Source organism: Diceros bicornis, chromosome 33 (genome assembly GCF_020826845.1).
Source record: "Diceros bicornis minor isolate mBicDic1 chromosome 33, mDicBic1.mat.cur, whole genome shotgun sequence".
NCBI classification, from domain to species: Eukaryota; Metazoa; Chordata; class Mammalia; order Perissodactyla; family Rhinocerotidae; genus Diceros; species Diceros bicornis.
This window is the reverse complement of record NC_080772.1, coordinates 20343604-20371495: the sequence shown is the minus strand read 5'-3', so window position 1 is coordinate 20371495 and position 27892 is coordinate 20343604. Positions and strand designations below refer to the sequence as shown.

Sequence of the window (27892 nt, the reverse complement as noted above, 5' to 3'; positions counted from 1 at the left end):
AACAGGAAAAAATTATAGTATATGTATACAGCTATTCTTCCGTGATATTCAAATCACACTTAGTTTTTTTGACAGACCTCAGCTGATATTTTTAAAATAGGAACGTCTTCCTCTTGAAAAACAATACAGCATAAAAATTAAGTTGGAAGATTCTGAAGTCAGATTGTGTAGGTTCAAATCCTAACTCTGCTTCATATTAGTTGCATGAACTTGGTCAAGTTATTCCACTGGGCCTCATCTGCAGGCAGGGATTAAAAACAAAACCCTACCTAAATCACCTCAAAGTTGAAAGCAGCAGTGACTGTAACTCAGCAACATCTTTTTGTCTATTTACCTGTGCAATTAACCAGTCTATCAGTTTGTTGGCCATGACCACAGATTTGTAGGTTCTTAAATGGTAATCTTTATCTCTGCAAAGGAAAAAGAAACCAAAGACATTAGGCAAGAGGATAGTGAGCACAGGGAAACATTTCATGTAGTATCAGTGTGCAACAGAAATGTCTACTCAATGTGATCCGAACCGACTGTCCAAGTTATGTGTAAATAGAAAGGTTTACAAAGTATATTCAACACCTGAAAACTCCTTCATCATACCAGGAGAAAAGACCCACAATGACACCAAAATAGGACACTTCTTTCACATTTTCTTATAGCCAAATAGATTATTACTGCTGTATTATCTGGTAATAACCTAGTTAGAAATACAATATCTCATTAATAAAAGAAGAATAAAATAGAATTTCTTCCCTTTAAGTCAAGATAGATTCTATGAAAAATCTCCTCCAAATGTGGAGAATAAAGCACCCCTGTTTGTTACCGCTCCTGAATTCTCCAGGAAGGCTGGATTGGCACTGGGGGATTATTCATTTGGCTCGGCTGTAGTGGAAGATCGAAGGCCCATCCAAAAATAAACACTCTGAGCAACCTGTCATTCATTTTGTCTAATCAGATAATGGACATCGTGACACCACATCCCCAGGGAACCAAGGGAATCAACTGGCTCTCCACATCAGACTCTCCTTTCAACAGACTTCCCAGATCCAAGAAATCATTCAAAGTTTAGTTAGATACCAACAAAGTGCTCATGATCGGAAAGGAGCCTCGAGGGCAGAAATCTATAATTTATTTTGCAAGCCTAGATCAAAAGGGAATGAGAAAATGACAGTCTCCTCAAAATGTCAAAAAATCCAAACTGCAAATAACTTGAGGTGACATATAATAACGAGCTACATGCACCGTTCTTCAGCTTCTGTCAGCAATTTATAATTCATATAGACATCATTTTAACCACTTTCATAAAAAAAACTCCCTGAAAAATGGTTGAAATTTCTGAAATTTCAATAATAAAGGCACTAGGTTAGCCAGTAATCAACAGCATATTTTTTTTTTTCTTTTTAAATCTCCAGGTTTCTGATACCTCATCATCACCCATTTCATCTTGGTTTCCATAAGCATCAATAAGAAGGAAAAGGATAGTCTATTATAGACACATGTGGCTCTGTAGCGTCTTCACCCAAGTAATTTTTCTCTTCATAAGCTGAGTTCACACATATTAAAAGCATGACTATCATACATTCCATCTGTTTTATGGTTTTTTCCCCCCTCAATTTTCCCTTGACAGCTCATAAACAATTGTCATTTCTAGCCAAAGAACAAGTCCTTCTTATCAGCTCTTACAGACTGTAACTTCCTTGATAAGAAATCCCACATGGCTAAAATATATTTTCAGAACACATTTTCTCACATACAAAATCTACATATACTCAGGTTACATGAAAAATTTAACAATTACTGTTTTCTATTAGTTTACCAGAAGAAAAAATTTAAGTACCCACTTGCTGTTAAGTAATCATCTTTTAGTATTAAATTATTCAAAATAGCTGCAGGGTGGCTGTGCCAGGAATACAGCAGAGAACCAACAAATTTTGGTTCTTTTTCACCTCTTTTTACTTTGTGAAGCCTCCTTAGGAAAGTGGACAGAACAGCTTCTGGAGTACTTTCAGAAACGTTAGTGGACATTCTAATAAACTTGAACAGCAGCTTCTGGAACTCTATTTATTTTTCTTTTTTTTGGTGAGGAAGATTAGCCCTGAGCTAACATCCATTGCCAATCCTCCTCATTTTGCTTTGGAAGATTGGTCCTGGGCTAACATCCATGCCCATCTTCCTCTACTTTATATGGGACGCTGCTACAGCATGGCTTGATAAGCGGTGTGTCTGTCAGCGCCCGGGATCCGAACCCGTGAACCCTGGGTCCCCGAAGCAGAGCACGCACACTTAATCACTATGCCACCAGGCTGGCCCCAAGGAATTCTATTTTTTTTTTTAAGCTTTACATTTGCTTGGAATTGGAAACCAGATGAAAAATAGAAACACTGTACATCAAACATTTGGATTCTACAGCCAAGATTGAAAAGCATCTTTATTCATTTTGGAAATAGCACAACCATTCTTTGTTCTGAAAAATACATTTTAGTCACTAAACTCTGAATGGCCATTTGAAATCAGTTTAACATTACATTGCATTCTATCAGTGTTTATCAGTGTATACTACAAAAGTACAATAATATTCTTAATGACCTCCTCTATTAATAATCATAACACAAAACTCAAAGTTTTCCACCATCTTTCTAAAGAGATAAACTAAAAATTAATCCTGATTCCTCTTAAAAAAAAAAAATGGCATATCTCTTCAGAAGGAAAAACCTGGTAGAGAATAAAATTACAAAATTATACTTATTAACTCCAAAGTAATTTTTAATTTTTAAGTGCAAAATCTTTTCTTTGGATAGAAGACTAGTAAAAGGAAATACTGTGAAATAAAATACACATCCAAGATTTAATTATACAACTTAATGAAAAAAATTAATATACAAGTAATCATAATGGTAAATATTCAGAGTTAACAGTATTTCCAAATCCTCTCTCAGTCAACTATTATTTATTAAATATTAACTAAATGTGGATCATTTCATTATCAAGTCTAAAATTTACTGTGAATTAATGGCAAATAATTTTAGAAATCAGAATAAAAAGAGTGGAAGAAACTATATAAGTAGAGCCTCAGAAAATTTAGGAATATTTTAAAATAAATTATTCTTTAAAAGTTAAATTTTCACTTTTGGAAGGAAAAGAAAACAAGCCAATGAATTCTAGCAAAATAATATTTACCTAATATGTAATATAAATATTTCCATTTAAGTTGCCCAGAACTTAGAAACCAGACTCACCTTATCACTGGAGTAAATAGACTATGAAGACGGCAATATAATCTTACGCCCTATTGTAAAATAAAGACATGTTAAAAGCGAGTAAGATCTCTCAAAGGACACACCAATGAAACTGTGAAATAAACGAATTCACTGTCAACATTCTGGAATCAATACACAATCAACCAATTTAAAACTTACTCAAATGTTACATTACATCATAAAAATAACAGGACAAATCATTAAAAATAAGATTAAATTGTGCTATGAATTTGTCATATACATATACATAAAGTATTTTCAAAATTATTTTTCTTAAAATATAAAATTTCAAGATATAACATAAACAGAAAATAAATGCATGCAGTAATACATCATACTACTTGTTCATTATATGTCAATATACATTTTGTCAAGTGTACAAAGAAAACTGATATTACACTAATTTTATATATTTGTATAACTTTTTTATTTATTCAAGTGTCATGACCACTTGTTGCTACATGTGAAATAGTTTCCAATGGATATAAACTTCTCAGTGATGCAACTGCATTACTTCCATTTAGAAGTAGATAAGAGAATGAAAAAATGATCTAACATTAGAATTCTTGAAATAACAAGAAGAAATCAAAAGGCTTGCTTACATATGTCATTTAAGAATTTTCTATAGCAGAATAATTTTTCTTAAGTCTCTCAACAGCATTTCATCTTGCTCAAGTATGACAACATGAACTCTGCTATCGATAAAAGGTTGGGGGAGAGGTTGTTACCTTTGAAATCACGTCCTGCATCTCATTTCTTGGATAAAATGTTCCATCATCATAGCGAAACCTATATAACATCTGTTCTGGTTTGAATTGATGTTTATCAGTAACTAAGAACATAAGAACACAATATATTAAAATACTCACAAGCTAAAAAGTGGTAGTTAAAAATAAATAAATTTATGAAATACATATTCCCAAATACTGAAACTTTTAGTTTTACCAAAAGCTTTTGTTTTCCTATTGCTATTCTAGTATTTTGACAGTAAGATTCATAAGATTTTGTTATATAATACATTTACAATTTCCATATAATGATTTAAGAACTAAACTGAGGTTAGCAACATTCAGCTAGCATAGTATACGCATTTGTGTGTGTGTGTGTGTAGTATATTTACATTTACATAAATATACTAGTTTGTGTTTCCTACTTTTTCACAATGCCACAAGTGAAGCAAAAAGTGCCCTTCAAAGAGCAGATACTCCAATCAGTGAGTTCTAATTTGAATCTTAGCCCTAGAAGTGAATTTTAGCATTTATCTGTTTTATCCCACAGCAATCAGGCCAAGACCACACATACACCAATCTTGATCATTTGTCCGGTGTTTAGATTTCCGGAGTGGATTACATAATTTCAATTACATAATTTCAAGATTCATTGAAATAAAGTATTGCCTTGATGTTCCAAAATTCAAGGAATCAACTGATTCCAAAATTTTAACAGTTTTCTTACACTGAAAGATGCTCTTCTTACATGTCACTTAAAATTTTTCTCTGACCATGAGAGTGGTCGTCCCTCACTTTCATCCTTAGGATAAGATTTTCATACTCATAAAGACTCCTATTCAACTTCCTCTCCAGTTTTCTTTTTTCCAGGATAAGTTAATTTATCGAAAGTCTAATAAAAAAATGGCTGTTCTAGAAAGGAAAAACCTCAAATTAAAGCTCAAAGAGTTTACATTTAAATGTTTTCTTTACAAGGAATGCAACATTTGTAGAAGAGAGAATTTGCTGCAACGGGCTTTATTTTCATGATTAGATAAAAGACTTTGACCTTTACCTTTTGCTAAAAATGTTGAAGGGGGAGAAAAAGGCGTCAGAACTAATTCTCAGGAACTACATTTGGTGAATTCAGAAGAAAGCCAAAAGACACGTAACACACACACACACACACACACACACACACACACACACACACGTATGTCAAGTTTCAGCTGTTTCACCCCAACCTATCCAAACCATGTGCCTGGCTTGTGGCCATAAAATTGAGACGAGTGCTGCCAAAAAAGATAGACAACGCAGCCTTTTGGCATCTTTTTTTCTAGATTAAGCTAAAAAGAAAAAAGCATGTGTGAACGAAAAATAAAATCGAGAGAAATATTTTGAAACCCTATGGCATGTTTCAAGATCAGTTATTTATTTCTCCTATGCAATCTGCCTAGTCCCATTTTCAGCCCTTAAGATTCATTGAAATCAAGTATTGCCTTGATGTTCCAAAATTCAAGGAAATGTTGGGCCCAAAATTCTCCTGCCACAATAACAAGTGATGGTTTAACCTATTCAAAACGGAGTGCTTAGTTGTAAGGCAAACTCTTGTGACATTGATAATTCAATCTTGAGACTTAAACTTAAGATAAAAGTTGCTCAAATAAGCAACTTTCAGTGTTGCCTTGGAAAAACAGCAAATAGTTCTGCATTCAAATCCATTCTTCCAACTTCTCGAACATAGAAAATGAGTTTATTAACCGACGAGATTTTGGGTCATCTTGTGAGAAAGGTTGCTTAACAACATCTTTCATTTTTTTTTATTTTTTTGTGAGGAATATCAGCCCTGAGCTAACATCCATGCTAATCCTCCTCTTTTTGCTGAGGAAGACCGGCTCTGAGTTAACATCTATTGCCAATCCTCCTTTTTTTTCCCCAAAGCCCCAGTAGATAGTTGTATGTCATAGTTGCACAGCCTTCTAGTTGCTCTATGTGGGACACAGCCTCAGCATGGCCAGAGAAGTGGTGCATTGGTGCGCGCCCAGGATCCGAACCCAGGCCACCAGTAGCGGAGCACGCGCACTTAACCGCTAAGCCACGGGGCCGGCCCAGCAACATCTTTTAAACAGCCAATATCACAAACAGATATTGTGATATTACCAGGGATGTTCTGGTAAATGTTTAACAACTGGCTCTCCAGGTGGTGGGGGAGAAGGAGCATTGATCTGTAGCATTCGCCAGTTTCCATGGTACTAAATCCTCCCACACTGGCCAATTTCAAGCTACCAAAATAACGTCACTGAACATGGAGTTTGAGGTACAGTGACACATTATTTAGTATTTCCATCATACAGAAATAATATATATAAATAACACCAAGAACAGAGATAAAAATAAAATGCAGTAAAATAATTAGGAAGCGATGAGTTTTAAGAATATATTACCTTTGTTTATAACATAATTTATGTATTTATATGTAAATTTTTAATAATAGCTGTGCTTAACATCCAGCTTGCAAATTTTTAAAAAATTTAATTACCAACTCTCTCTAGCTTGTATGAGCAAATTTCAGCACATCACTGGGTATGAGGTCTCTGAATTCTCACATAAGCATTGATAATGTAAATAGTAGAGCCAGACAAGAAGAATATGCTACCTCAACCCAAGAATTCCTGGTATAGCAAAGCTTTGCCTCTGATGAATTTCTCAACATTTGCCATGTGAACTACTTGCAATAGTCAACGTTTTTTTGCTTGCTCTCTTTAAAACAGATGGTTCATTCAACTTTATTTTAGGAATTCTATTTTCACTAAAATGCAGCTGGAACCACATACTAATGAAACTAGCATGTTTGGCTCATACTTCATTCTAATAAAATTATTGATGTGAGATTGCATAATACGTTCTCTAACTCCCAGTTTAGAGGAATCTGTATTAGTTAATTTTGGACACACAAAAAAATTATTTCTAGGGGCCGGCCCGGTGGCGCAAGTGGTTAAGTGCGCGCGCTCCGCTGCGGCGGCCCAGGGTTCACTGGTTCGGATCCCGAGCGTGCACCGACGCACTGCTTGGTAAGCCATGCTGTGGTGGCATCCCATATAAAGTGGAGGAAGATAGGCACAGATGTTAGCCCAGGGCCGTCTTCCTCAGCAAAAAAAAAAAAAAAAAGAGGAGGATTGGCGGATGTTAGCTCAGGGCTGATCTCCTCACAAAAAAAAAAAAAAAAAAATTATTTCTAGTGACAAAAATTCAGTATGCCAAATCTGCAATTACAACTGATCAAATCGTGATAGTAGGAATAGCCCAGGCCACTATAATCAAACTGTGACAAACAGAACAATATTAATAGAGAGTACTCAGGGCTATATTTCTCAGAAAAAGAGCTCATCAGGTCATAAATATCATTGTTTAAAAATATTTAAGTTCTAATTAGTTAAATACTCAAAGCATTCTTACATTTGAAATTTCAAGATAAATTTTAACCCAGAATTCATCTACTACTTCCTTTTCAAAATTGTATCGTTGGAGAAAAGCGGCGTCTGAGGTGGAGGGGGAGATAAGTCCATTAGGAATGAAACTGTCCCATTCTGACAGCCCTTCCAAAAAAACTCTTATGCTTTTTTCCCCCCGAAGAAAGCAAGGTAAATACTGCGAGAAACATTTTAACAGAATAAACAAGGGTGGTTCCCTCCCTATGGAACTCTGTGATTGCTTCAAGATCTTTTCACAGTCATGAACTAAAGAAGAGGTCCGATTCTAACAGACTATGTTCATAAAGATACTTAATAAATATTATTCCCACTCTACTCTGTACTAACTTACAATTGACTTGAATGCACTTGACTAGCTATTCATGTCTTCAGGCAAAGTAATAACAGTTTTGTTATTGTAAAGTAAGTAAAATCCCCCCATAATACTTATATCTTCAATTTTCAGAACCCAATCCATTATGCAAATAAGCAACTATTCCTTATATAATTCCTAGATCCCACTGAAAGCAGAAGTGGAAAGGCAACTTGAAAATAACCTTAAAGCTCCTTCGAAAGGATAGCCTCTCTCTACACCCTGACCCTTTCCAGCTCTGAGAGTAAAATTTCTATAATGCACTTTTATCTATAACAAGGTACCCCAAAGTCAAAAAGGAAAATATTGTGACAAACTCAGTGTAGCTCTTTCTGGAATATAGCAAGTAATCCCATGAAAGTACAAAAAGTTGCACATCTATCATTTTTTAAACAATTTAAATAGCAGCATCAATTGTTGATAGATAGTTTTAAGATAATCTTTTCCTGTTATTTCTAATTCAAAAAGGCTTAAATCACTCAAATTAACAACAGAAGTCACAAAAACCTCAATTTTAAATAGATATATTGAAAGTTATTTTTGTGACTATTATATGCTGATATCATTGTAAAACATTAACAAATATATATATTGATTACTCTATTTTTAATATAATTCCATAGATCTTACATTGACTCGGGAGCTATGCCTCAGTGGCAGAAATTGGGTAGTTGTCCACCAAATGGGTTTAGCTTTCCTAGGCATACACCTACACTACATTTCCAAGTTTTTCTTGCAATCAAGGGTGGCCATGTAACAGAGTTGTATTCAGGGATATGAGCACAAAAGTGATGCACAATGGGAAGTGTACAGGCCCATTAAAAAGAAAAAACAAACAAAAACCTCCACGACTCTTTCAAAGTGACCTTTAGGAGCCCTGCCTCAAGGCTGAGCCTCTGTTGGGCACCGAAATCCTGCATGGGGCAGAGGACCCAATGCCATCCTTCACCACTGAGTGGACTTTCCATGAGTGAAAAACTAGCTTCTATAACATAAGCCACTGTATTGAGGAGGTTTATTTGTTACAGCAGCTAGTGTTAACTGATACAGTCCTCCTTCTCAATATTCCCTTCAAAAAATTAGTTCTCCCACCCTAGAAGACTTCTGTCTTTCTGAAAGGGAATATATCAGCAGTTGGATTTCTTCATGGACAAGGGAAAAGGGTTCTGGTATTTTCAACACAAGCATCTTTGCCACAGGGAGTTTCACGCCGTAAGGCAATTGTGCCATAAAAGATAAAATCACAAAAAGTAAAAAGAGGGACATTAAAAAAATCCCATAACGAAACATGAAAAATTAATGACAAAATTAAAAACACTTGACTGAAAAAAATGAAAATATAAAATATTTGAATACAAATATTTGAATATTTAAATATGTGTACATTCATAGCAATATTGTGCAAAGAATCGATTTTATTTTGTGGATTTTTACTCAAGCACTTTGTCTTCCAAGTCTTTTCTTCATAGTATTATATATATTTTTTTTGCTTGTTGATTCTGCTCCTCAGTCAGCATCACACTTTTTTCTTTTTTTCGCTAAACTGTCTTCCTTCATTAAGAGAGGAATCAGTTTCATCCAAACACTACGATGCATATTTGTAACCGAATGAAAACCATATGAACCAAATGAAAACCATGTGTAACCAAATGAAACCATAATGAAACCAAAACTGTCAATCAACCACTTTAAATTTATCTTTTTGGCAAAATTGCCTTTATGGCCAATTAGGTCTGTGGCGAAAATATTTGCAGCGAAACTGCTTGCAGCACAGATGCTTACGGCGAAAATACCAGACGTGGGCAAAAAGACAGGCTTAAAACTACTAGACCACAAGAAACAGAGGGCACTTGTTCATGTTTACATACCTTAAAGTACCTAGCATAATATCGTACGTATAGAATGAAGGAAAGAGTCAGTAAAGAAAGAAAGAATCAAAAAGTGTCCAAAACAGATTTTCCCTTCTTTGCTCTATGAAAAAGTGGTAATACATGGTTCCTGGAAGCATATAGTCTAAATGGGAAAGGAATCACCATTTCTGAAGGTCAATGGCTGTATACAAAACTTCTCTACATGCCACCTACTTGAGCTTCAATGGATAAAACAAATATATTCCATTCTTGTCCCAAATATACACTTGGACTTGGGGTTAGAGGATAGGAAAGAGGAGCAGAAAAGATGCAAGCCATCTAGCTCAACATATTTTCATTTTTACTTATAAGTTTTTGGATGATGCTTTCTAGTGCACTAGATGCCTAAAGCATCTATATGATGCTTTTAGACGTTTTAATGGTGCTAACGAATCAAGTACAAAATCATACACAATTTATCCGTATTATCTGTTTGCTCAAAATATAATCATGCATTTATTCATTCATTCAGCAAATATTTATTGAGTGCCTCTGTGTGCTGGGCACTCCAGGCATTTGGTAGATATTAACAAACAAGGCGCCTGTTCTCATGGTGCTTATATTTTGATTGGGGGCCAGAGTAGCGATGGGAGATAAAAAGAGAAATAATAAGCAAAGAAACAAAACAGCGTGACAATTTCAGAGAGTGATAAGTGCATGAAGAAAATTTCAAAAATTAAAAACGCAGTTTATTGAAATAATAGGACTGGATGGACTTCCAAAACTCAGAAGGTCATGGAAGGCATGAGTCATGAATACAGCCACTTTTGTCATTTCATTCACTGCTGTATCCCCAGCACCTAGAAAGTTCCCTGGCATATATTATAAATTAATGAGTAATTGTGGAATGAGAACAGCAAGAGCAAAGATCCTAAATAGGGAGTCATCTTGGAGTGTTCAAAGAAGAGACAGAAGGTCAGGGTGGGCACCATGTAATGAGTTAGGTACAACACTGTGTGCTAACTCAGAGAGGAAGTCAGGGGCCCTATCATGTAGGGCCTGTGAACTATGGTAAGAGATTTAGGCCATGGAAGGAGGTCTGGACTTTTCTTTAAGTTGAGTGGGAAGCCATGAGATGGTTGTAAGCATGCCTTGATCTTGTGTATGTCTTGAAAGGTCTGTTCAGCTGTTCCCTGGAGAGTGTTCTGGGTGGGGGTGGAGGACAAAAGTAGAAGCAAGGAAGCAGATGATGGTGACTGGGAAGAAGGTAGGGAGCCTGGAGGGAGAGAAGTATTCTGATAAGGGACTTATTTTGGTGGTAGATCTCACAGGGCTTGATGGTAAGAGGGAGAAAAACAAATTCCAGATGATTCCTTTCTGGTCAGATGGTGGTACATTACTTTGGCAGCACCCAGAGTGGTGGGGAAGAATTGAGAAGATCTAGTTTGCTTGCATCCCACTCTAATTTGGAAAGAAAATGCCGAATATCCATATTTATTCATAATTTCCTGTCTTTTTCTCCTCCCCCACATTTTACATTAGAAATTCTTCAAGTTTTTCTTCTTAGTCCCATTATCACTGCTTTCTTGTTTGTTTATTGACATTCTTAGGAATCTGATACCCTCTAGAAATGAATCCCAAATCCGTCTCTCTCTCTCTCTATCCTGAGCTTTACACACAAATTTTCAACCTCTTGAGGGCACTCCCCCCGAGATGTCTCACACTCAACCCACAGAGAATCCATCACCTTCTCTCCAACCCGCTGCCCCTCCTGAATTAACCATCTCAGTCATCCAGACAGAGAGGTCAGAATACTCTGACCTCTCTCTCATCACTCTTCATCTCCCACATCCAAAGAGTTATCAAATATGCTCTTTCAGCTTTGCCAGAGTCTCTCAGGTGGGCTACTCTCTCCACGGCCATGGACACAGCCTGGCGAGTCCCTCGTCCTTTCCCTCCTGGGAAAGTCAGGGGCCTCCTGATGCGTGGTTATCTCTGCAGTCTCTAACCTCCCCACTCCAGGCTTTACGCTGCTGCATCTGATAGCAAAAACGAAGTTCTGATCAGTCTTCTACTTAAAAGTGTCCACCAGCTCCTCATCTCCTTCAGAATAAGTCCCACACACCACAGCCAGAGATTGAAGATCTTCTGGGATCAGACATTTGCCTACCTTTCTCACCATATCCCCCTCCCCAGTATATTCATCCATGAAATATACTGTCTTGCCGCATGAGACCCTCTGCCAGTTCCTGAAGAGACCACCATGAACTCTCCCACTCCTGTGTCTGAGTGCTATTATTTCCCCAGAGTGGAAAGTCCTTCTGCCCTCTGGGCCTGTCAGAGGTCTGATCATTCTACAATGGCCAACATTAATGCCACTTTCCTCAGGAAGCATTCCAAAACACTCTAGGTAGAACTCGCATTCCTTCCTCCACAAGCCCACAACCCTTAACTGTGATTCTAATGCTCGCCTGTGTGGTAGTTGTTCATTTTAAAGCTAACAAATATATCCCCATAAACCCACACGCCCTGAAACAATGTTCTACACATGCTAGGCACTCAAAAATGTTGTTGAAAAAAACATACGCATCCTCTATTGTGGAGAATTATTTTATTTTTTTGTTTGTTTGTTTTTTGTGAGGAAGATCAGCCCTGAGCTAACATCCGTGCTAATCCTCTTTTTGCTGAGGAAGACCGGCTCTGAGCTAACATCTATTGCCAATCCTCCTCCTTTTTTTTTCCCCAAAGCCCCCCAGTAGATAGTTGTACGTCATAGTTGCACACCCTTCTAGTTGCTGTATGTGGGACGCAGCCTCAGCATGGCTGGAGAAGCGGTGCGTCGGTGCGCGCCCGGGATCCGAACCCGGGCCGCCAGTAGCAGAGCGTGCGCACTTAACCGCTAAGCCACGGGGCAGGCCCTGGAGAATTATTTTAAACTAAACTGATCAATGGAATTAAGATATATGCAATTTGTGGATAAATAGATTAAAGAAGTGATTAATAAGATAATTACCATGGTGGATGATTCCATTTTCTAATAATGCTTGTCCCAAGTGAACACCTTCCTCAGGCCTGTGAATCTCTCCTATTTCCAATAGCCACGACACAAATTCACTGCAACAGAAATCCAATGAAGAAGTTAAATAGTTATTTTTTCCCTCCAGGAAGTCTATCTGTACCATGAATTCATCAAGCAGCTATGAAAGGAGTCTCAAAATATACAGGAATATTTGCATTGTATTTCAGTATACATTTTTTCACATATGTAAGGCCCAGTTATTTAAATTGGACTCTTTTCTAGAAAACTCATGTTCACACATTCAAATTTAACTAAACTATACTTAACTATTCAACTTGTTGATACCTCTAATAAACACAAAGGAAAAGTTTTAGAGTAGCTTTAATTATAAGCTTACTATCCTCATAAAGGCGAATTTGGGACTAAAGAGATACAACAGATCCTAAAGACAGCTAAAAGACAGAATTAGATAGAATAATAAGACTTAATATTAGTGATAAACTGTCTTGAATGTGACTTTCCAGGCACAGAGAACCCGTGGGTTTGAAACTCCAAGAGGGCAGATAAAACAAAACTGCATGCTCTGTGTAGTAGACAGAATTCTAAATTCTAAAGATGTCCTCCCACCTCGCTATCAAGAATCCCACTCCTTGGTTTTTTAATCAAATCCTAACCTAGGTAGCACTGTGAACGGATTTTGCATATGTAATTAAAATCCCAAGTCAGTTCACCTTAAAATACAGAAGTTATCTGAGTGGGCCTGACCCCATCAGTTGAGCTCTTCAAAACTGAGAGTTTTCTCAGGCTGGTGGCACAAGAGGAAGTGAGAAAAATTAAAATCATGAGAAAGACTCAGTGTGCCACTGTTGGCTGTGAAGACAGAGGGGGTCAAGCCCCAAGGAAGGCAGGCAGCCTCTAGCGAAGAGGGGCCCTGGCCAATAGCCAGCACGGAAATGGCGACCTCATTCTTATGACCATAAAGACCTAAATTCTGCCGAAAACCTGAACCTGCTGGAAAGTGGATTCTGCCTCAGAGAGTCAAGATAAGAGCCCAGTCCAGACCCTGCTTTTGGCCTTGTGAGACCCTAAGCAGAGAATCCAGTCAAGCTCACCTCAACTTCCAACCTACAAAACTACAAGTTAATAAATGCGTGTTGTTTCAAGCTACTGAACATGTGGTAATTTGTTTTGCAGCAATAGAAAATTAATACACACCAAAGATACAGAAAAGTTTTACTACATTGTTTTCAAATTTTAAAATTACTTGGTAAATTCACTGTTATATCTCAACTGTCATCCATAAGGAATACTCCAACACAAACCCATCCATCAGAACTGTCTACCACACACATCTGCTATGGCTGTAAAAGGCCACAGAGGACTACAGCTCACATCTCTCATCATTTCAGGAGAGAGGGCCGAGCCCCAGGCATCCTAGATAAGAAGGATGATGTTCTGCAACACTTAGGAGAGCCTCAGCTCGGCAGTGATTTTTTTTTTTTTATGGCCATGTGGTGTCCTTAAGAGAACGCTAAATACAGAGACATTTTACAATAAAATATTTTATCCTGCTCGTTATAAAAATCTAATATTTGAACTTTTATATAAACTAATGAATATATTTTAGAATGGTTTCATTTTTGCACAGAGGCCAGAGAAGCAAAGCTATGGAAAGTGTCAGGAAATTATTTTTTCATTTATTTCAAAACCAAAAGCAACACATATGGCTAAAGTCAAAGAACCAAAGGATATGGAATTCTAAAAATGGATGTGTAGTCTAAAAAGTACATTTTAAGGCAGAAGAAGTTGTTAAAGTGCTCTTTATTCTTCTATTAAATAAGAACCATCCAAAAGAAAGAAAATAGAAGTCAGGTGAAATAGAGTATATTGTTTAAGATCACGTACTTTGCAGTTAAGACAACCTGGATTCAAATCCTCTTTCGGCCTCTACGAGCTGTGTGATGTTGGGTTAGTAAACTTAGCTCTCTAAACCTCAGTTTTTTGCTATAACACAGAAATAAGAAGAATATCAACCTCATAGTGCTGTCACAGGATTAAATGAGCTAATGAATGTCAGGTCTCAACACAGTGCCTAGAACGCTGTGAGAGCTTATTAAATGCCAGCGGTTGACAAGTAGGTTGAGATAGTTGGTATGTAAAGCATATTTCTCCATTTTGATCTCACCAGATTCCTGAGTGTGTCATATTAAAATGAGGGAATGAGCACATTTTAAGTATGGCTATAAGTTGGAAGTACAGGGGTATAAACGAGAAGGGGCAGGAAAGGAAGTCAATGAGTGGCTTTATCATGGGACCTACTCAAGCCACAAGAAGATCCCATCAACACTCTGCAAAAGGATCATGATCCAGTCAGAAGCAATCCCACACTTGGGCTGTAACACAAAGGTAGTGTGCAGTTATGGAAAAGGTCACAATTAACACAGCTAACATTTACTGAGTCTCTCCTAGGTATCAGGTGCTCTGGGGAATGCTCTGTATATACAACTAACTAGCACTACAGCCATATGAGATAGTATGGGTGAAGAGTTAACCAAACCCCTTTTCCTTCAATACGGACAAATTTGACCCCGGGTTAACTTTCTAGATCTTTTTCCCTAGAAACCTGATGAAGGTAGGGTGTCAGCTGTGTTACTATGCAGCATTGCTTATGGTAAAAATGACCCCTGATAGCTAAATTCAATAATTATGAATACCTGGGGAGAAGCTATAGCTTGAAGTGACTCTTGTAGGTGGGCATGTTCCTGTGGGAACCTGGGAAGTTATGCCCACGAAGTTGTTACAAGCAATAGTGTCTTCTTTGCAACATGGGGCCTCTAAGCCAAGGTGTGCTCACATCTGTTCTTTCTCTTGCACAAGAGCCATCACCTGGGGGACTACAGACACTAGCAAGGCTAGCTTGCTGGCAGCTGTGTGGCCTGCTGTGAGGACCACGCCACTGAGGAAGGGACCGCAGTGCTGCCCTGTAGGACAAGGTTTCCTGGCCTATATTCTTCTGATGGGGTTGGGAGCTGGTGTGGTCTATGGTGATTCTGTGTGTCTGCACAGCTAATTAAGACATTCTGGTAGGTATCAAGCACTACAATCATCACCATTTTTAGAGAAGAAAGAGAAATTTAACTTTCCCAAATCTCTCAACTAGCCAGAGGCAGGACCAGATTTGAATGAAGACAGTCTGATTGTGAAGTCTCAGCTTTGAACTACTACTTCAGTCTACTTTTATAGAGTTGACAGTGGCATTTATTAGCTGCAAGAACCTGGGCGTGTTAAACTCGCTGATCCCTAGTTTCTGAATCTTTAAAAAATATAAAGGTTTTAACTCCTAAGCATGTATTCGAGGATTAGAAATAATGTATAGGAAGAAGCCAGCCCGGAACCTGGCCTGAGTAGAGGTACCTGAAGGCAGCGGCCCTCCCTTTGGCTCTGCATGCTTAACCCAGCAGAGATTCTCACATGAAGCTGTCTGCAGAAACGCAAGGACACACAGTCAATCTGCTCTAGGCTAAAAGCCCAGGCGACATCCCTGCCTGTTGCCCTGTGCCTGGCCCCTCACGTGACCCCTTTTTCACTCTTCATCTATATCCCTTTATCCTGAGCTCAGCTGTCTAAATTCTGAATTAATTGGTAGCTTAGCCTGTGTGTCTTCAGTTCTCTAATCTTCTCTGACTTTCAGGCCCTGTACTTACGTCCTTGCCAGAGTCTGTTCCCTACAGGCAAACCCACCTGGCTGCCAGTCCCGCCTGACCCCAGCCTCTGCTTCGCCCTTGGGACGTGGTATATCAGAAACTGTTGAAGTCATGGATGAATGGATGGATGCCTTAAGTTTTCTGGTCATGATTCCTGGCTCTGTGTCCATTCCCTCATCTCACTATGGTCTAAGAAATGTTGATAGTAAAGAAATATTCAAAAAACTTAGGAAATTTTTGTGTGTGTGTGTGAGGAAGATCAGCCCTGTGCTAACATCTGCCAATCCTACTCTTTTTTTGCTGACCCTGGGCTAACAGCCGTGCCCATCTTCCTCCACTTTATATGGGACGCCGCCACAGCATGGCTTGCCAAGCGGTGCATCGGTGCGCGCCCGGGATCCGAACTGGTGAACCCCGGGCCGCTGCAGCAGAGCGCGCGCACTTAACCGCTTGCGCCACCCGGCCGGCCCCAGGAAAATATTTTTTAAAGAAAAACAAACAACTGAACAAAAGTTAACACGTGAGATAGGAAAATATAAAAGAAATACATGCACCCAGACTACCACTCCTACCTTCCAAGGAAGCATTTAGGGAACGTAGTTAGTTTTCTTTTTCTGTCTTTGATCAGATTTCCTTGTTTGCACATCATTTTATAAAGTTTCTCACCCTGTTCAGAGATCATGACCCAGGTATCTTGCTCCATTCCTAATTTTAAACCTATCAAAAATGAAACAAAGGACAGGTAATTGAAAAAGTCTCTTCATTCACGCATGCCGTCACTAAACAACCATCTGTCTACAATGTGCTGGGGGCTGTGGATACAGAGCTCTGTATGACAGGGCCCTTTTCAAGAAGCTCCTAGGATACCAGGGAGACAGTCAAGGCAAGATGCCTAGGGCCACGTGGCCTCTTTGTGCAAATTGTGCCCCAAAAGCATGTGGTTTGGCCAGTGGAAGAACCTTTCTGAGTTCTCTCTGGACCCTTTTTGCAGACTAGGTCAGCACAACCGGACAGGGTGGCCCTGGAGACAGCCTTAGGGAAAAAGTTGTGATATAATAGAGGCATATTCAGAGTACCTCACCTCTATCCAAGAAATGTTAAGAAAAGTTTCACAAAAGGGCCACGTTTGAACACACAGGTACGACTAGGATTTCCAGAGGGAAATTATTCACTGGAGCTATCTGAGGTGGAGCAGCACCGAGCCCTGGGTTTCGGGTGAGAGGACAGGAGACGTGCTGGAGGGTCAGGCAGGGTCTTGGCTCAACTGCTGTTTCAACGAACTTCATTCCTCAGGTATTGGGGAAACATCTAAGTGTTTTCACCAGAGGGAAGGGAAAGGCAGGGCCGTGCAGGAAAGAAAGTTTTACTGCTTTGGTAACAAAGCTCCGAGGACAGTGTAGGGGACAAACCTAAAGGAGGAGGATTTAAAAAAAAGGAGACCATTAGGAGGGAACCACAAAAGTTCAAGACGCTGCAAACAATAGTAGGCTGTTGGGAGAAGAGGATAAAGTTGAGAAATATCTGCGAGGCGGTACAAATAGGACACGGTACCAGGTTAAATGTAGGCGTGAAGGAGAGAGAAGAAATCAGAATGCCTTCCAGGCCTTTCATGTGAGAACTGAATGGCGGAGGGAAGGCATATTGGGCAAAGGGTTTCAGGTAAGGAGAAGTCCAGCACTGAGCAGGCTGAGTTTGGACGTTCCGGTGGAGTCCAGGGGTCAGCTGATTACACGAGCATGAAGCTCTGGAGAGAGGACAAAGCTGGACAGAAGGACTTAGAAACTGGCAGTGTAGGAGTGGAAGCTAATCTGGTGGGAAGAGAGAACCCAGGCAAAGAATCTAGTTTAGAGAAGACCAGTGCCAATGCTGAACACTGACACTTAATCAGTAGATGGGACTGATGAAGAACTGTTGCAAAAGAAGTATTTGAATTATTTTTAGTCTTCTAGCTACAAAAGTTCTTAATAATTATGTTTTACAATGCAGGAGCCATTAACATTTGTCAGTAAAAGTGAATAAGCCATTAAGAATAGAGCCTGTTATAAACAGATTTATAGAATGTTCTTTCTTTCTTCCTTTTTTCTCTTTTGTCTTGGGTGTTATGTATATGCATAGCCATTCTGAAAAAAATAAAGATTCAATTTGATGAAAAATTCAATTTACCTTATAAGTGATTTGCTATATTTGAATTGATTCCTCAATTCAACAAAACTTAAAAGAGCCAGTTATGCATTCATAACCTTCATTTTAAAAATTTCTATCTGGGGGCTGGCCCAGTGGCGTAGTGGTTAAGTTTGGCACGCTCCCCTTCGGTGGCCCAGGTTCACAGGTTCAGATCCCAGGTGCGGACCTACACCACTCATCAAGCCATGCTGTGGTGGTATCCCACATACAAAATAGAGGAAGACTGGCACAGATATTAGCTCACAGCCAGTCTTCTTCACTAAAAAAAAAAAAAAACAATTTCTATCTGGTTCTTATCCAAGATTAATGAAAGGAGTAAGTATTTGAAAATGCTTTGGAAATTCTCATACAAATGTGTACTATGAGTATTTTAATCCAGGTAGGAAATCTGTATGTTCTTCAGGGAAAATTATCTGAAGATGGAAGAAAGGCCTCTGTGTGTTCCGAAATTTCATCACCAATGAGATGTTGTATTTCTAGATCTCTGGGAAAAGGAATAAACATTGTTGTGTTTCTTATCAATAAGTTGGTAAAGAAACTAGCAGTTATACAAGCATTTCTATATCCTAGCTTAATTACTGAAATATGCTCACTTGCAGACAAACTTCACACAAGTGAATATTGCCAGAGCAAACACCTTTCACAAATCTTGCTAAAAACATGAAGCAAATCTGAGCTAGGCTGCCTCATGTGAACAAGCTCCTTACTAGGTTATATTACATTATATACAATGGCACTGTAACAATTTTTAAAAGTTAATATATATCCAAAATGCCTTATTCTATAATTAGGATGCTATCATATTTGGTCTAGGAGTTTTCAGAGTACTATTAAATATATAGACAACAATTGTTGGAGGCCCTACAACGCTGAATTATACTATTGAAGCTTGTCTTTTAAAGGGAAACTCTGTGATGCTGCTTTAAAAATGATAAGAATAAAGTGAAAAGAAAATTGAACAAATTTTAAAGCTAATGAAACTATTTGCTATAGACTGAATGTGTGCCCCTAAAATTCATGTATTGAAACCTCATGCTCAATGTGATAGTATTAGGAGGTGGTGCCTTTGGGAGGTAATTAGGTCATAAAGGTGAAGCCTTCATGAATGGGATAAATGCCCTTGGAAAAGGGACCCCAGAGAGCTCTCTGGCCCCCTCTGCTATGTGAGGACACAATGAGAAGATGGCCATCTATGAACCAGGAAACAGCCCCCACCAGATACCTAATCTGGCTTCTCAGCCTTCAGAACTGTGAGAAATAAATTTCCATTGTTTATAACCCACTCAGTCTATGGTAGTTTGTTATAGCAGCCTGAACAGACTAAGATACTATTTAAAAGACACTGCCAACCACAATATAATTATTTTGCTAACTATGCAAGGTTTTGCTTTCTTTTCTTTTAGTAAGTAACAACATTGGAAGCATTCAAACAATATTTCAGCATGGGGCTTACATCACATAGAAAATCCAAGTGAACATCATACACTTTTTTACTTTCTTATAACTTTTGCCCATTATCTGCTTTCTTGCTAAGTTAAAATCTTCACAAAGTGTAATAATGCCCAATTCACACACACACCTTTTCGCCGCTCTCTTTCTTTCAAAATAGCTTCAAACCATTCATGTTTCTCTTCAGGTGTTTTTGCCATACACACAAACCATTTATTTTTTGCTGTGTTATGTATCTTCCATCCATTAACAACAATGTGTCCGCTACTATGGAAGTCAGCTGGAAATTAATGGATAAAGGTGAATGAATGAACATCATATATATTATTATTTCAATGCAATCATTCAATTCACAAAACCAATTCCAAAACCATTAAATTCTTCAAAATATCTTTGCTTTATAAATGTGTATTGCAGAACACAAAAATAAAAATATTAAAGAAATGTTTATATATTGAATGCAGTCAGTGCTCAATAATAGCACATTTCTAACTCATAACATTAATATATTACATGAAATCAAAAATTCAAACTAATTAAATTCCTTTCTTCTATGTTGAAAAATATTGTTAAAGTTCCTAACGCAATAAAGGAAGGACTTCTAAAAAAGTTTTATCTCAATAATCAAATATTCAAGGTGTCAGATTCATTTTGCCTTCTAATATTCCTTTGAAATATTATTCTTGGTTTCAGAGACAGACTACATCCCCACAGAGCAACTCTCAATTATTTAATGAGCCACACAGTAAGAATCAGAACAAATGAATGGAACATAACAAGAGGGCATTTACCTAATCTGCAATAAATGGAAACATACAAATGCAAATCCATTATCATTGCACATAGTTGAAAAATACACACACACTTTTAAAACCACATCGTTCCACGTAATTGCCATGAACAGAAACAAAAATGTTTTCTTTGAGTATGAATGCATGTTCTTGTCTTTTTCTAGATCTCACCGTAATTTTGGCTAAACTGTCATCCTGGATTTGAAAATGTCAACAGCAAACCCTCTACGGTAGCTCTCTGCCTAACAGCAGATAGAGAATAGTGACGTTCCTTGTAACCAGCCCTTACTGGTATGACAGTCTGCAAAGCAAAGATTCCAAGATGGAAAAACATATGACAAAGGCCTAAATCAGCATCTGAGCCAATTAAGGTGACACTTTTCATTCATCTCCCAAGAGTCACTAAGCAGTAATGGTGGGTATACAGCAGGGGAGCCACAAAACGTTAAAGATGGTTTAGAGAAATAACTTTGTGGCAATGCGCCTGTTTTTGTTTGTTTGATCTATTTTATTTGGTAAATTCTGAGCAGAGGCAGACATGGTTGGTATTCTCCCATAATCTGATCCCCACAGTCTTTTTAGCTACAAAATCACCACAGGTATTCTGTGATCAGAATACCTGTTCCATAAATGCATTATCAAATGATTCTGTATAGTTGGGCTTTTTAAAAAAATTTCAGGTTACATGTGAGCTAGGATAGAATTATATTAGATATTAGTCTATATTTTATATAAATGTGCCATAATCCCATGAATACTCAATAACGATTTATGATAATATACAGATTCAAACTGGCAGAGAATTTTTCCCTATAAAGAAATTAAAATACGTTTTTAAAAGGAATTTTTGTTCTTTTCTTCTTACTTTGACATATTTAATTCATGTTCACGTCCTCTACAAAGTAGCAGACCCTCATTATACATGTCAGGTAAGTATCAATGGAATTAGTCAGGAAGTAAAAATTATTAGTTCATAATCACACCACAATCCCTCCTTAATACCTATAAAAATAACCAACTGAGAAATTATGATAAAATGGTGGGAAAAAAGATCAAATTCTACGTGTTCACACACCCTCCTCCCCCAAGGTGTCACAGGCCTTATGGCCAGTATTACAAACAAGAACAAGTTTTTCAGACTCTCTTCCCTCTTCCCAAATCAGGCTAGCTGACTGAACGCTAGCCTGATTAGCTAAGATTGGCTAAGTGAACCCTAGCACTGCGGTTTAAAAGCTCCCACATTTCCACTAGTCTCATTACCCCTTTAATCATACTCTAGATAAAAAAACCCACAACAACCACATGAAGCCTGCAGTAATAAAACAGGGGACTTATTTTAAATGAGCATAGTGTACTCTTCCCACAGAACACAGGGAAACACAAGTTCACGTGCCACAGTGATGCTCCCGACCCTGCATAGTATGTGCCCTGGGCCAGCCCCTCTATAACCTGAGTCTTCCTTCCTTGCCTTCTTGGACTACGTGAGCCTGGCACTACTCTCTCCACATCCTGCTCACTCTTCCTTAAATACTTTTCATCAGGCCATTTCTTAGCTCAAAAGCTTTTGGTAGCTTGCCACCAACTCAAGTCAACACACGTAGGCTTGCTTTAGATATTCTCCTTAAATTGACCCCACCCTATCTAACCAATGCCACTTTCCACCATGTTCCAATGTGTTGCTGCCTCTCTTCTTGTCTGCTGCTTTCCTCCTTGTCCTGGGAATACTTACGTGTTCCCCAGGCCGAGGTTCCCATAAAGCTACGCCACTCTCCTCTCTGCCTCATCGACTTCCTTCTCTTTAAAGTATACCCACGTCTTCCACGAAGCCTTGCCTGACCACTCCAGCCTGTGCTTTCAAACTTCCCTTGGAAATTGCACAGTTAAACTCAGAACCAGACAAGCCGGCATGTGATTGCAAGTGGCTACTGTTTCACATACAGAAAGCAAGATCATTGGCTGACTGTAAAACCTACTATCTTAGATCTTAACTGCTATACCAATATAATATTTTATAAGAACTGTTCCTGTCACCTAACTATTTAAAATGAAAGGATAATGTTCCTTTTTAAAGTTTATGTGCTAGCTACTTTCTATAATGCCAATTAAAAAAAATCACAAATAATTTTAAACATATACACATATATGTGTGTATACAAATACACACATATATACATATGTATGTACATAAAACAGGTCTCAAAATGTAGTATAAATATTTCATAATGATATCATAGTTACCAAATTATCAATGTTATAAAAATAAGCAATTGATTCTCATTTAATTCAAAAGAATTAATGGTATATAAACAGCCTCATAATTTTGATCATAGTATATTTCTCAGTATCTTCATTCCACAAAATAAGAATTAAACTTGTCCATAAAGAACAACACCCTCATTAGGATCATGGAAAAGTCCAACAGTGTTTTTCCTTAGTAGGAATTTAAAAATAATCTTTGAATGAACGAATAATTTATCAATGGCAAACACAGGAATTTGCAAGTTTCAATGGATTCAAAATATTAATTTTACAGGAAGTGTCAAAAAGAGATAGAATTAAAATTACCATTCATTAAGTGTCGAATATCCAAGTTCAACAGTCTCTAGTCACTGATTTTTTTCCAAAAAGAGAAAAATCTAAGGGGCAGCCCTGAACAAGTCACTAATTACTTTGAAGCTATACAGTTTGCAAATTCCTTACTCTTAAAACTCTGCACAGTTTTATATAATGAGATAGGATTTTTCCAAAACTGATACAACTATAAATCTCAGTGGACACACTAGTATCCTTTCAATAACTTGCATTTTAATAAGATGCATGATAGCCAAGTATTATATAGTATGCCTAGGAAACAGAAGACACTGCCATAATAAATTATTCAAAACATCAAGCAATTGATGTCTAAATAATGTATTTAACTCTCAATCTGGTGATCAACAGTAAGAATGTGTACATTTCTAAAGGAAATTTTTTAAATTACAATATACTCACATTATGAATATTTAATGTTGAGAAAATTATTTTTTGGAATAAATCTTTCATTTTGTCAAATAATAGAAGAAAACTTTCTGGTATCCAAAATAGCATATGACATTATTTTAAGGGAAAAAAGATTCTAACCAATTTTTCCCTTTTTTTTTTCTTTTTTGTTGAGGAAGACTGGCCCTGGGCTAACATCCGTGCTCATCTTCCTCTATTCTATATGGGACGCCGCCAAGCATGGCTTGACCAGCAGTGCATCGGTGCGCAGTGGAATCCAAAACTGCGAACCCTGGGCCACCGAAGCGGAGTGCGCACACTTAACCACTGCACCGCCGGGCCAGCTCCCTGGTTCTTCCTTTTAAAACTCTAAAAAGTAGCTCCTCCATTGATCTTTTTTAATTCCCAAAAACACTTAAATTAATAACATTGAAAATTTAAGTGTATCAGAAAAGAACTATTATACTCCAAGCACTCTTTTTAACATTGTAAAGTTATGCTACTTCTTAATTAAGAATGTATTCAACCCAGCTTATACAACAATACTACAAGTTGTTAAAGTAACTATGGTTTATCTGTTCAATTGATTATTTTGTAACAATAAAAACTATGTTTATTTGGTAATAAGACATGAAGGTAAAGATGAATATCATTAAGATAATGCTTTTCTTTAAATGAAAAAGAATACAGAATTATAAAGTTCACATTTTTAAGTATTTTTTTATCTATGCATCAAAGGAAAATTGAAGGATATATTTTTTTAAGTCCTCTCATTTATTTGTCTTTGGTTGATAAGATTATCTAATATTTTTCATCTTTCTGTTTTTCTGCAATTTCCAAATTTTCTTTAATAAGCAAAATTTAATTTTATAAAAACAACGCATTCAATATCTTAAAATGTTTCAAATATTTACATTTTTAAAATGACAGCTGATTTTCTTTAAAAATCTATTAACCTCAAGAATAAAAAATTCCCATCTTATCCAATTCAAATTTGACTATTGTATTGCAATCTATGGTTTGCCCAACACTGAACTACAGACCATATTTTCTAAAGGTCAACATTCTTGCCCTCTGTCCAACCACACAAATAAACTAGCTGTTAACAGAGAATACAAATAATCTGGTGCCACTTTTTGAACAGCTTTCCAAGCCTGTACTATGAAAACTACCATGAAAATTAATTCTAAAAGGTTCAATAGCTTTCCTACCATTGCTCTTCAGCTAGATATTTTTTATAGCATCATGATCAAACTAATATCTCCAGGAAGAATCTTCAAAGAGGAATTAAGTTAGAATTGACTGAAATAAGTTGGATCTAGGGGATGGTAGAATGGTAACTGGGTCACAAACTAAATGGCTACCTTCTTCTTCAAACACAGGAAATAATAAATATCATGGATATATTAAAATAAATATACAAATTTTTACACTTCTGCATGTCATACCATCATTTAACTAAATTTTTTTTCTATTCTAAAATATAACTATGATAAGATCCATCATTAAGCATTATAAATAAACTATAATCATATTTATCTATTTCTCAAAAGATTTGAGATAGATAATATATCGGCTAAAAGTTTAGTCTCTTTCCAAATGTAATTATTCCTTCTGTAAATTTTGAGCTAAATCAATGCAATTAGTGGCCTGAGGGAGCCTCTTAGTTAGAAAAGAAAGGCATTACTATACCTACAAAATACAAAAATACTCAGTAATTCTATAATACGTTCAAACGGATGGGAAAAAATTTAAAATTTCCATCACAAGTCCTAAGCATGCTTAAAAACGTATCTCAATTAATTCATTTTTATTACTTACCCCTCAATATGGTGTAGTTATTGTTTGGTTTTGGTCTTGGCAACGAGCAGAGGAGCCTTACAGTATTTGCCCATCCCTCATTCAACTTATCCAGGGCCCAAGTGTGGGGAGGACTTGATATATGGACATTGATCAGCTCTGCTCAGAGCTCTCAGTATCAGAGCTCCCATTCATGGGGTATAAAGTAAGAAAACTTAAAACCTGAGCTCATCCAAAAGAAATGAAGATTCTACGATGGAAATGACCATGACAAAGGAGAAAGTTGATGCAGCACCTAGATTATCTCTTAGAAGAAATAAGCAACCAAAATTAATCCCCACACATGGATGCCTATCTCTTCACTGCTCTCCAGTGGGTCCCTATAGATTTAAAACCCATTTGGAGCCTCTGCTCGGTGTTTCTCAAGGCACAGACATGGGAAACTAGTAAACACAACTCTAGTCTCAGCTCTGTACTAAACAGCTGGGTAAACTTGGACAAGTTAGTTCTTATACCAGGTCTCATTTTCATCATCTGAATGTTAAGGGGGTATATTAGTTGATCTTCGAGATCCTATCCATCTTCAAAAATTCTATTTTTGAATTTCCAAGTCCAGGTAGAGGACTTGGAAAACTCTCCCAAAAGTTTTGGGAGAGAACTCTCCCAAAAACCTAGCGGACACACTCACAAGAAAACTAAATTTTCTTTGCAGAAAGCTAAGGGAACGTATCCAATTGCAGCCTAAAATTTCTCTAAGTGACCTTGTAGCAACTATTTGCAGCCAAATTGCTGCAAAGTGCTGCTTATGTATAAGAAGAAATAAAGCCTTAATTGCATAATACAAAGTCTAATGAATTTCTTCATCATATTTCAATGAAAGCTGAGCCTTGGAAGTTCTGGCCAAGAGTTGCCATCAGCCAACTAATTTATGACAATGAAATAACTAAATATCCTGTAATGTCCTGTCTCCCCAACTAACTCACACCACCAAGGTCTTAGGTCTTGTTTCCACAATGCCCCTCTGCCCCAGGTACCGAGGCCCTGAAGGCTGGAATCCAACCTGCACTAACAGAACTTTTTCATGGGACTGAATCTGAGGACAATTTGCATAAAAGCTCTATCACCCCTCACAGCTCTCACTCTCCTACATCTGACACAGATACGCTGAGGATGGCATTTTGTGCCCATGCCTCCAAATGCCTGGGCTCTTACATTTCTTCATCTAGTGCCCCAGTTTCCCATAAGCAGAGCAATCATTACTGAAATTCACTTAGACTACCAGTGCAGATGGTACAAATGGCGACAATCACATCATCTGGGAGAGAGGGAAAGAAGTGAGACACAGGAGCTCTGTGCCCATGGGAAAACATAAAAAGGGAAGAGGGGCCAGCCCAGTGGCATAGTGGTTAAGTTCGCATGCTCTGCTTTGGTGGCCAGGGGTTCGAGCCTTCAGAAGCCGGGCACAGACCTACACACCACTCATCAAGCCATGCTGTGGCGGCGTCCCATATACAAAATGTAGAAAGACTGGCACGCATGTTAACTCAGGGCCAATCTTCCTCACCAGAAAAAAAGATGGGGGTGGGAAAACAAAGAGAGTGCTGAAGCAACAGGGGAGAGGCGGTTCCGCTAGGGGCAGACAGGGCCAGTAAGGGACAGAGTGGAGGTCTGAGTATGCCTTCCCATCTCACTTCCTCCCACCTCAAGCACAACGTCGGCTTTTGGATGTTCTCTTGAGCATTCAAGCTACTGAAGCAAGATAGCTATTCACATTTTAGACAGATGACATTTCTGAATGTCACTAAATAGTCTCCTTAGAAAAGCACCGAAATGAATTATTGCCACCTTATAAAAAACAATGTGCACAGCCTGCTATGGAAAGATAGCCGACTAGGTCCCACACGTTAGCATGGGAGTATTTGCAACTGTATGACAGTCTGCAGCAGAGACAGGGATTTCTATCTGTGCCAGCTGACAGCTCCACACCTCCACCCCACCATCAGCCAAAGAGGAGCCTCTCCACAGGATGACTTGGTTCCCAAGGTGAGTGCCCCATCTCAGGCACCACCTGAGTTGTGCTGATTACATGTCTCTTCCCCTTACCTGCAGCAATCACGGTCACTATTTGAAGCACTGGACAATTTGTTAGGATGCTAACAATGGGACAGAGAAACAGTGCACCGGTGAGCATTTGAAAATCTGTGCTCCTGACAGATTATAAACATTCTTCTCCCCTCTGGGACCCAGAGATGGCAACGAAGGAACATGGGAGCGGGGAGCTGATCTGTGCCCCAGTTCCGTGTTTAAATGGAATA

The 27892-nt window shown here is 37.9% G+C and overlaps 1 protein-coding gene across 1 annotated transcript in view; it reads right to left on the bottom strand.

Moving 5' to 3' along the window:
* Positions 1 to 27892, bottom strand: part of PREX2 (phosphatidylinositol-3,4,5-trisphosphate dependent Rac exchange factor 2) — a 277450-nt gene that overhangs the window by 142995 nt on the left and 106563 nt on the right. Inside the window, exons 9-14 of the mRNA XM_058528828.1 lie at positions 20138 to 20287; positions 16947 to 17091; positions 12665 to 12765; positions 3980 to 4083; positions 3231 to 3280; positions 335 to 410 (exon numbers count right to left, since the gene is read on the bottom strand). Coding sequence (XP_058384811.1) covers positions 335 to 410; positions 3231 to 3280; positions 3980 to 4083; positions 12665 to 12765; positions 16947 to 17091; positions 20138 to 20287 — 626 coding nt within the window. The remainder of the gene's footprint in view (positions 1 to 334; positions 411 to 3230; positions 3281 to 3979; positions 4084 to 12664; positions 12766 to 16946; positions 17092 to 20137; positions 20288 to 27892) is intronic.